The sequence below is a fragment of the Salvelinus sp. IW2-2015 genome, linkage group LG4p, assembly GCF_002910315.2.
Source record: "Salvelinus sp. IW2-2015 linkage group LG4p, ASM291031v2, whole genome shotgun sequence".
Lineage (NCBI taxonomy): Eukaryota > Metazoa > Chordata > Actinopteri > Salmoniformes > Salmonidae > Salvelinus > Salvelinus sp. IW2-2015.
In genome coordinates, this window is record NC_036841.1 from 14,265,241 (window position 1) to 14,276,717 (window position 11,477).

Consider the following 11,477-nt stretch of genomic DNA (forward strand, 5'->3'; position numbering starts at 1 on the left):
AAGCTACTCCTCAGTTGGAGGCGGTATAATGCATAGAGCCTAATAGGCTAGCAAATATAGCTAGCAAGCATAACTTAACCAAGCTAACGAAAATACACACATTCTCAGGTAGATTCTGTCAAAGTTACGGCATTTTACAAAGTAACTAGATAGCTACAGTTAATAGTTAAATTAGCTAACTAGCTAACGTTATATCTGTCACTGACTTAGACCACTATGAAGGTGAGTACCATGTAGCTTCCTATATACATCTTGAACCCCTTTTCATTCTTGCTAGCTGGAGTCTCGGAGGCTGATGTAACAATTCGATGTACATCATTAATATACTGTGACATAGTGGTAGTAACGTTATATCGTCGATAATAACTAGACTGACCGGAAATTGTCAAACCGATAGGAAGTGTGTTTAGAACGTTCGAACATGGAATGTGCATAAGGGCTATTGCCCTAAATGTTTTTAAATGTCTTTTGACCACAATCCTGATAGTATCAGGACTCTACAGTAACTCCCTGGGTATTTTAATTTAATGTTCAAATGTGAGTTTGTGTGTTGCAGTGTATCATGACAACTTCAACTATAACGAATACATGCTCTATTGATCTCCACTTGATAAGGAAAGGGCTGCATATAGCTCAGGTTAATGTATGTAGCCTTCCTAACAAAATACATGAGGTTTTTAACTTGGCCAACATAAATAATATTCATATTTTGGCTTTGACCGAAATGCATTTAGATGCATCTGTAAATGATGGGCAAATTAACATTCAAGGATATAGTCTACTGAGAAGGGACAGGAATAGGAATGGTGGGGGTGTAGCACTGTATATTCAGAATCATATACCTTTTAAGAGGAGGGATGACCTTAATGTATGTCAAATAGAGACACTATGTGCTGAAGTACATCTGCCTCACCAGGCACCCATATTGGTAGGATGTGTGTATAGACCTCCTAGCTCTAAGGTGTCCTATCTGGATGACTTATGTACTGGGTTTGACCAGGCCACAGATAGCAACAGAGATGTATTTATCTTGGGTGATTTTAATATAAATTGGAAGGATCACAATAATTCGAATGGAACAAAATTGCTAAGATATGCTAAGAACTGTGGTTTGAAACAAATGGTTAATGATACTACTAGATCTTCAATTAAGTTGGGTCATCGTTCAGACACATGCATTGATCTGATTTTTTGTAATACAGTATACCATTGCAATGCTTAAAAGCCAGATCAATGCCAGTGGGCTGGACAGACCATAATATTGTGACCATAACCATGAACACCAAGGTTCCAAAGAAACCCCCTAGGATTGTGGTCAACTTTTTTTTTTAAACATTTAATCATGAGCTGTTTCTAAATGATTTGGCTGCTGTACCCTGGGAGCTGATTTATCTAGAGGATGATTTAAATCACGCTACAGAATGTTTTATTGATTTGCTCACTGAGGTAATGGACCATCATGCCCCTATAAGAAAGAGTACAGTTGGTGCCCATCCATCTCCATGGATTGATGATGAACTGGGTGAGGCTTTTTCTCAAAGAAATGTGGCAAGTCTTAGCAGCCAAGTCAAAATTAGAAATTGATGAACAGAATTATATAACATTACGTAATTATGCAGTTAAATTGAATTAGAAGAAAAAAAAGTTATTTTACAACAATGCTTTTATTGATTGTAAAAATGATTCTAAAAAGGTATGGAACACAGTTAAGGGCTTACTTGGTACATCTATCTCATCATGCCCATCTAGTGTGGAGGTTGACGGGAGAATAATAACAAAACCAGTTGATATTGCCAATCATTTTGCAGATTTTTTTACAAAGAAAATTTAATTACTGAGCAACAATGTAAACATACATTCTTCCAAACAAGCTATTGTCCAATGGATTGATGATCATATTATGAGCAACAAGATCTGCTCTTTTAGTATGCAAACGGTGTCAGTGGAGGAGGAGTTACCATTTACCATTACCTGATGGTAAATCTACAGGTTATGGTCTTATGGACAATTTTTTGCTTCGCTGTGCTGCTCCCCAGATTGCAGTTCCACTGGGCTACATATTTAATTGGTCACTGGAAAAGGGGATGTTTGCAAATGTATGGAAGCATGCGAAACTGTGTCCTATTCCGAAAGACTGCAAAGAACCCATTACCCCTGCCAATAGTTGACCAATTAGTCTACTCCCTACACTCAGTAAGATATTGGAGGGTATTGTGAGTAGACAAATGTGGGACTACATGGAAAAGAATGATTTGATTACAGCCAATCAGCATGCTTATCGCAAAAACCATTCCACTACCACTGCATTGGTTGACATGACTGACCAGTGGCTTAATGCTATGGATAATGGAAAGTTTGTGGGTGTACTATTTTTAGATTTCAGTGCAGCATTTGATTTAGTGGATCATGAAATAATTTTGACAAAATGAATGCATTATGGTTTAGGAGGTAGCATTGAATTGGGTACAGTCATACCTAACTGACAGGAAACAGTCCACTATATCAATGGTTCATTTTCTTCCCCTCGTGTTAAACTGTGGAATACCGCAGGGCAGCTGCCTTGGGCCACTTCTTTATTTAATATATACCAACAACCTCCCTATGCCTTAGTTGAAACTCAAGATACTATATTTGCAGATGATACTACAATTTATGCAGCAAGACAATCGGTTCAACAGGTACAGCAGGCTTTACAAGGAGATTTGGAGAATATCAGGGAGTGGGTTTGCCAAAACAAACTTGTTTTAAACACAAAGAAAACCAAAGTTATGTTGGTCTGTTCAACTAGGAAAAGGCCAAAACAGCATGGGATACAATTAAGTATGGGAGGAGTACAAATTGAAGAAGTGGCAGAAACCAAACTATTGGGAATGCAGCTAGACAACTGCTTATCATGGTCGTCTCAAATAACTAATCTATGTAAAAAAAAATATATATATTAAAACAGCATGCATAATCAGAAGGATAGCTAAATACTTACCAGGAACAATTCTTCAGCAAATAACACAAGCATTAATTGAGAGTCAGGTGAACTACTGTTCTGTGGTCTGGGGAAATGCATCATCAAGTGAAGTTAGGAGGCTGCAGAATGCACAGAATATAGCAGCAAGGATTGTTTTAAGGTGGAGATATGGTTCTTCTGTTGCAGTCATGCGCAGTGTTCTTGGGTGGTCATCAATTGACAAGATAATTGAAAAAAACATGCTTATTTTATTTCATAATATACATAATTTAAAACGGCCAAGTTCTATTCACAACGGTATTCAGTTGGTAAGAGACAGACATTACGTAAATACTAGGAATAGATTGTCCACCATCTATGCGTTAGATGTACCAAGTAAGCAAATGGTCAGGGGGCCTGAAGAGAATTACAAATAATTTGTAGACTGAAAATTGACCGTAAGAAGCCCAAACATATATAATATTTGTCAAAAACATAATCATTTCAAACCTTGCTTACATTTGTACACGATCACATACTGTACATCTTTCTATTATGCTTGAGAATACTTTGGAACAGATTCCCAAAATACAAATCACGTTTTTATGTTTTTACAGTCTTTTGTGTCCAAACGAGCAGGGGAAAAAATTGACTGATTGTCTAATGGTAATTGAAACCATATATAAATCTGCACCACCTCAGTGCAGTTATGGCTACTGGTCTCAACGCAAGGCTTGTGTAGTCCTCTGTGAAACAGTTCAATTGCCTCGAGTGAAAAGGAAAAGTCTAGGTCTGGGATTGTAAAGAGCAATTGCCAACCTCTTTTGTCCCATAAAACAGTGAAGTGGTGTAAAGACCAAACCAAACCCATGTGTAGAAACATGGAGGTTCCACCCTAAATGTGACCAAGCCTCAGCAGTCCCATCAACGTAGTCTGTACCTGTAGGGGTGTCATCAGTGACGTACTACTAACTCAAGGTGGTTGCTTTGTAAATGCTGTAGCAGACTTTAGGGACACATCCATGTTTTGCATGGAGAGACAGAGATCAAAGTGAGTGATAGTTCAGTAAAATAAGTCACATCCTCTTTAAGAGTGGCTGTAAATGGTTAAGTGAGATGTGGGATGTTTTCCGACTATTTCACATTCCTCAATCAGCTCATAACTGACACGAGGAGACGATTCCAGCCAAAGTCTCTTTTGTTTCAATTTCTGAAGAAAATCGGAGGAAAGAACAACATTGCTTCGCTCTAAGATAACATCATTTCAAGTATCTCCCTGTATCTTTACTCTCATGAAACCGATCAAATATCTCCGCGTCAAGGCTAATAATAAAGAATCCTCCGATTCCAAGGCCTTACTGCTTTTTGAGGAGTTCACAATATGAAGGGTAGGCTGTAACAGCATTTGTAACAGTATTGCTCGAGTTTTCCAGGACTTTGCCTCAGTGTGTCGTGGTTACATATCCCCGACCAGCGACCACAACAGTCTGATCTCTCCCACTGTTTATGTTGGGGAAAGAAATTCCTCCAGTGTCGAATCTTAAAATCTGATGTAATCTGCCAACCTTTGTTATCCTCACTGCACCTACTTTTTCCCCCTCACTCACTTTCCTGATTTCTCAACCTCTCCCTCACTCTTGTTTGATCCTGATATTTTTATTGAAGACTAATTTTCCCCTTTATTATTTGCGCTGGCGAGACTTCAAATATTTCCCTCCTACTCGAACTGTCTTTTCCTCTCCATCTCCCTCCCTCTCTCTCTCCCACCCTCCCTTTCTAATTTGCTTTTATTACCGTTTCCTTTCAAGACAGAGTTCTCCTCTTTGGCTGAAGCAGAAAATATAACTTATGACTGTTTTCACTTCAGCACAAGGCAAAGACTGCAGCTCCTGAGGACTTTTGGACGTTAACTGGTAAACTTTATTTTCACATAATTCCTGATTGAAAATAGTTTTATATATTCACTGTCTGCTGTGAGTAGGTGTGGTTCAACATTATCTACAATAAGGAAAAGGATCTATTTTCCATTGACAATCTTTTGCTGCTACGCAAACAGTCAGTAAAGGAATGGAGGAATGTATGTTTCACAGGCAACTAATTTTGTTTTGCAAATGCATTGATGAATTCCTGTGTAATTGGAATATACATGTTTTATTGAAATAACAAATAGTATCCTATTCAAATAGTATACATTTTTCTAACCAGTCATAAAACTGCTGCTATCCTCATCAGAAACATGCTATACTGTGATTCTTTGTGATACTGCCAACATCCCCTCTGTTATTGGATGATTAGTTGCTCAGAAAGTTGCAACAATACATACTGAGGTATTACTGTATTTTGCATATTGTATTCCCACAAAAAAAGTGAGTTTGTGGTCAATATAGGGATACAGTGGTCTGCAGCTTCTCAGATTCCAGTGTTTATCCTGTCTGTTCTTCCTCAGAATGCTGACACATCTTTCGGCTAGTTTCTCCACAGGCCAGACCTCTCTGCTCGGAACAGGTCTTTAAATGCTGTCATAAAGAATACAGCAGCTGTGGCTGAAATATACCACTGACTCACAACGGCTGCGCTGAACTGAAAATAACCTGGAAGACAGGATTTCACATTTTCTGGCCTTAAAGTAATACTTGCTTGTAGTGAGCACACTACAGGCTGGAAGTCCTTACTCTAAGATAGTTTTATTAGATGTCTAAAACGGACATTTGAATATGGGCATATTCTGTGGTAGTAATTTTACATTTTCAACGTGAGCATTCTTTTGTGTGATCAAGTTGCACAGTTCTCTGCCACGTGGTTCACTCTTGCTATCAGAAAATTGATTGTGAAGTGCTCTGGAGACATGCCCTGCCGTTCCCAGTGTCTGTTTTTTCAGGCTTTGTGAGACCCGTCATGTGATCCAGTCCCATGGTAGCCAACAGTGTCAGTCTGTAGACAGACTGTTTGTTGTCAGTTGTCAGTTGCTCACATCTGGCTCCTCTCGTTCCCAGGACTGCTAAAGGAGGGGGCGGAGACACTCTGTCCCTCACTTCAAAACCCTCAGGCTTACACACACACAGAAGACACAGACACGACCCCGAACTCACACCAAAGGAAAGCAGGACAAAGCAGGATCAACACTGAGCTTTTGTTTTGAACAGTGTAAATAATGATTGCTTCCATTCTGGCACTGCTGCTCTCGTTAACATTTAATGTGAAACGCTGTTTTAAAAAGAAGTCTACTGACGCCAACAGATGTTGAACATTATCACATTTCAGTTATTTAGCAGACGCTCTCATCCARACCAGTAGTGCGTGCATACATTTTCATATTCTTTTTCCATACTGGTCCCCCGTGGGAATCGAACCCACAACCCTGGCGTTGCCAGCACCATGCTCTACCAACTACCAACTGAGCCACACGGGACCTATATAGGGTATGGTCATAATCTGATTGCCCTTAGGCATTACACTTTTAAAAGGCTATGTCGGCCATACAGTGCATTCGGAAAGAATTCAGACCCCTTCCCTTTTTTCAACATTTTGTTCCGTTACAGCCTAAAATGAATTAAATAAAAATAAATCCTCAAACTACACACAATACCCCATAATGACAAAGCGAAACAAATGTTTGAATTATTTGATAAATATAAAAATATTTACATAAGTATTTAGACCCTTTGCAATGAGACTTGAAATTGAGCAATTGTGGTAAGTTCAATCGATTGGACATGATTTGGAAAGGCACACACCAGTCTATATAAGGTCCCACAGTTGACAGTACAAGTCAGAGCAAAAACCAAGCCATGAAGTCGAAGGAATTGTCCGTAGAGCTCCGAGACAGCATTGTGTCGAGGGACAGATCTGGGGAAGGGTACCAAAAAATGTCTGCTTCATTGAAGGTCCCCAAGAGCACAGTGGCCTCCATCATTCTTAAATGGAAGAAGTTTGGAACCACCAAGACTTCCTAGAGCTAGCCGCCCGGGCAATCAAGAGCAATCGATGAGCAATCAAGGGAAAAAGGCCTTGGTCAGGGAGGTGACCAAGAACCTGATGGTCAGGGAGGTGACCAAGAACCTGATGGTCACTCTGACAGAGCTTCAGAGTTCCTCTGTGGAGATGGGAGAACCTGCCAGAAGGACAACCATCTCTGCAGCACTCCACCAATCAGGCCTTTATGGTAGTGTGGCCAGACGGAAGCTGCTCATTAAACTGCACGACAGCCCGCTTGGAGTGTGCCAAAAGGCATCTAAAGACTCTCAGACCATGAGAAACAAGATTGTCTGGTCTGATGAAACCAAGATTGAACTCTTTGGCCTGAGTGCCAAGCGTCACATCTGGAGGACACCTGGCACCATCCCTACGGTGAAGCATGGTGGTGGCAGCATCATGCTGTGGAGATGTTTTTCAGTGGCAGGGACCGGGAGACTAGTCAGGATTGAGGGCAAGATAAACAGAGGAAAGTACAGAGAGATCCTTGATGAAAACATGCTCCAGAGCGCTCATGAGCTCAGACTGGGGTGAAGGTTCACTCTAAGCACACAGCCAAAAGAACGCAAGAGTGGCTTCGGGACAAGTCTCTGAATGTCCTTGAGTGGCCCAGCCAGAAAGCCCTGACTTGAACCTGATCTCTGGAGAGACCTGAGAATAGCTGTGCAGCGACACTCCCCATCCAACCTGACAGAGCTTGAGAGGATCTGCAGAGAAGAATGGGAGAAACTCCCCAAATACAGATGTGCCAAGCTTGTAGCGTCATGAAGACTCGAGGCTGTAATCGCTGCCAAAGGTGCTTCAACAAAGTACTGAGTAAAGGGTCTGAATACTAATGCTAATGTGATATTTAAGTTTATTTTTAATAATGTTGCCCAGATTTCTAAAAACCTGTTTTTGCTTTGTCATTATGGGGTATTGTGTTATTTAATCAATTTTAAAATAAGGATGGAATGTAACAAAATGTGGAAAGTCAAGGGGTCTGAATACTTTCCGAAGGCACTCTAGGTACTGTGTATGCTCTCATTAACTGTACCGGAGGCCTATACTCTCAAAGGTTTGTGTCCGTGGTATGAGGCGTCTTATGTTATTTTTTAGATGGTTATTCCAGTTCCGTCACTCCCTCTCCTCCAGTTGCATGTTTTCCCCTGGTCATCTGACCCCTCCTCTCAGCTGTGTCCAGTTGAGTGAGAGTCCAAGACCTTTGTCTACACGTGACCAATGGGAAAGGAGTTGAACGTCTGTATTCACACTACACAAGTCAGTGTAGTCAATAATGTATGTCAATAAGAAAAGCTGATTCAGTCTCTAATATATGACAGCCGTTACACTACATTACAGGTTATTTTTCTGCTATCATTTCATGTCATAATTCTTTGAAGGATATTTCCATAGCATTTATGGGTTCAAGAGCTTGTGTAATTAGGTTTCCTTGTGATTATATAACCCTTGCACTGTTGTGCATCTCATAACATCTGCAGAATAAATCAAGGAACACCATAGCTATTTATAAACTCACAGATTAAACACTGAGGATCCCCTGGAGAAGTCAGTTCTAGAGAATAGAATATCAAGCAGAAAACATTTTTTTYATTCCTTCATGTTGACAGAGATTGTTTCCCTCCTCTACATAGTAGCATTGAAATGACATCACTCCAGCTGTGGCCCCTMCTCCTCCTCCCTTTTCTACTGGTCAACTTCTCCAGCCAATTAGACGACAACAAGATCCCGCCCAGTCTGTGTACGGGACACGCAGGTATCCCAGGTACTCCTGGGGTGCACGGCAGTGCTGGCCAACCAGGAAGAGATGGGAGGGACGGGCGTGATTCTGTTCCTGGGGAGAAGGGAGAGAAGGGAGACAGGGGAGAGACGGGTACAGTGCACCATACTTTCTACAACATACTTTGGACTATATAGATCCATGAGTCTTCCCCTGGTTCAATTGGTTCAAGTGTTATTGAATGAACAGTAGTAACAGTATTGTGTTTTTACCCTATTCTCCCTAAAGGCGAGTCAGGCTTTAGAGGCCTCACTGGAGATCAGGGGAACCCTGGAGATAAAGGAGACAGGGGGCAGTCGGGGGAGTGCGCCATCGCTCCCAAATCAGCCTTCAGCGCCAAGTTGTCCGAGGGCCGCACCATGCCCGTGGCGGCGGAAGATGCTGTGCGCTTTGACAAGGTAACGCTAAACGAGCAGGGCGACTTCAACACGGAAACAGGACGCTTCACCTGCAAAGTGCCCGGCGTCTACTACTTTGCGGTCCACGCCACCGTCTACCGGGCCAGCCTGCAGTTTGACCTGATGAAGAACGGTCACGCGATGGCGTCCTACTTCCAGTTCTATGGGAACTGGCCCAAGCCAGCATCTTTGTCCGGAGGCTCGCTGCTGCACCTCATCCCGGGCGACCAGGTTTGGGTGCAGATGGCGTTGGGCGAGTACAGTGGTTTCTACTCCAGCTCTAAGACTGACAGCACGTTCACTGGCTTCCTGGTGTACTCGGACTGGAAAAACTCTGCTGTCTTCGCCAAGGGCGAAGTGGTATAGACATTGCGGGGACCAAGTCTGGTGTTGTGGCTAGGGGGGTCCTCCCCCAGAAAATATTTRAAAACGTCAAACTAATTTACTGCCATTCTACATGATTCATGGCCTCTCTAGAAGGTTATTAGAAAACTCTGGTCATTGCATAAACACATTAAGCAAGGTTACAGAAATAGCAGTAGGCTATGGCACATACCATACTGATGAGTTATGATGAGGAATCAGGTGAACTGTAGTGCTTTCAGCTGTGCTTCAGGTTAGCCATTTGACTGCTGCTGTGCAATGGTGAATCGCTTTAAGACTTTCTGACGGTGGCCCTACATGTATCATTGTTTTTCTGCCTTTACAAACAAGGATGGCATATGGGGTTTAAATGAGACATGTTGGCTCCTACAATTGGCAGGAAATGTGAACATAAGAAGGTTATATGTCCTGTTGTGGTGGAGGTGTAAAGAGGATTCAATAAGGCATCATACATGTGTGTGAGCTATTTAGGGCTTCCAACTGTGACATCACTGACTGATGTCATGAAACTTAGCCAGTACTTTGTGCAAAAAAAATTATTGTTAAAGAATTCAAACTGAAGCCCTAAAATACTTTTCACAATCTTTTTACTTATGTCTGTGCAACCTTCACTTATGTCACCAATAAAAATGTTAACTTTCATGAGTGGCTTTAATACCTAATACTCTGACCAGGTAAGTACATTTATGACAACACAACAAAACAAGGACCAACAACTGAGATGACATCAGTTACTATGTGCTCAACAAGGACAATATGCCTGGTTCCACGTTAGATATAGCTAGATTAATTATTTAATAACAAGCTGACAGCTTGCCTGCCAGTGTAATGGTGCTGTATTCTTTTCTCTTTCTAAGATTTATTTTTTACTATCCAAGAAGACCACAAAAAGTGAAAAGAGTATCAGCGTGGATTATTTTCCACTGGGGCCCTTGTTAACTTCAGTCTAATGACATCACCAAACACGGGCCCAAATTCTTATGGACAACAGCCAGTGAAAGTGCAGGGCGCCAAATTCAAACAACAGAAATCTCATAATTAAAATTCCTCAAACATACATGTATTTTATACCATTTTAAAGGTAATCTTGTTGTTAATCCCACCAAAGTGTCCGATTTCAAATAGGCTTTACAGCGAAAGCACCACAAACGATTGTTAGGTCACCGCAAAATCACAGACAAACAGTCATTTTTCCAGCCAAAGACAGGAGTCACAAAAAGCAGAAATAGAGATGAAATTAATCACTAACCTTTGATGATCTTCATCAGATTACACTCATAGGACTTCATGTTACACAATACATATATGTTTTGTTCGATAAAGTTCATATTTATATCCAAAAACCTCAGTTTACATTGGCGCCATGTTCAGAAATGCCTCCAAAATATCCGGAGAAATTGCAGAGAGCCACGTCAAATAACATAAATACTCAATAACTTTGATGAAAGATACATGTTTTACATAGAATTAAAGATACACTTGTTCTTAATGCAACTGCTGTGTCAGATTTTTTACGGCAAAAGCACAATATTCAATAATCTGAGAACAGCGTTCAGCCACAAAAGGAAGCCATACAGTTACCCGCCAAATTGTGCCGTCAACAAAACTCWTAAAAAGCATTATAAATCKTCACTTACCTTTGCTGATCTTCGTCGGAATGCACTCCCAGGACWCCCASTTCCACAAKARATKTTYGTTTTGTTCGGTAATGTCCATCATTTATGTCCAAATAGCTATTTTTGTTAGCGTGTTTGGTAAACAAATCCAAAGTCAGGAAGCGCGTTCACTAAAAGCAGACGAAATGTCAAAAAGTTCCGTAACAGTCAGTAGAAACATGTCAAACGATGTATTGAATCAATCTTTAGAATATTTTTAACATAAATCTTCAGTAACGTTCCACCTGGAGAATTACATTGACTTCAGATGTGCGATGGAACAGAGCTCCCTCTCATGTGAACGCGCATGGTCAGAGCATGGTCAGGTCATGATAGACCTGACTAAT

General features: G+C 41.0%; 1 protein-coding gene and 1 non-coding gene across 6 annotated transcripts; one reads left to right on the plus strand and one right to left on the minus strand.

The window, feature by feature from the left end:
• Nucleotides 1-4,512: 4,512 nt before the first annotated feature.
• On the plus strand, nt 4,513-10,117 carry LOC111960557 (complement C1q tumor necrosis factor-related protein 5-like). 5 transcript variants are annotated; one of them, XM_023982605.2, is made up of 4 exons: nt 4,513-4,854; nt 5,935-6,085; nt 8,548-8,786; nt 8,922-10,117. In XM_023982605.2, exons 3-4 carry the CDS (start codon nt 8,558-8,560, stop codon nt 9,455-9,457), a joined length of 765 nt encoding a protein of 254 aa, XP_023838373.1. In that variant the 5' UTR covers nt 4,513-4,854; nt 5,935-6,085; nt 8,548-8,557; the 3' UTR covers nt 9,458-10,117. The 5 variants fall into 5 exon arrangements, with proteins under 5 accessions (XP_023838373.1, XP_023838371.1, XP_023838372.1 ...); XM_023982603.2 differs by lacking the exon at nt 5,935-6,085 and having other exon boundaries at nt 4,516-4,854; XM_023982604.2 differs by lacking the exon at nt 5,935-6,085 and having other exon boundaries at nt 4,516-4,854; nt 8,551-8,786.
• On the minus strand, nt 6,270-6,352 carry trnaa-ggc (transfer RNA alanine (anticodon GGC)). Its single transcript has one exon. It is a non-coding gene; the product is annotated as a tRNA-Ala (tRNA).
• Nucleotides 10,118-11,477: the final 1,360 nt, after the last annotated feature.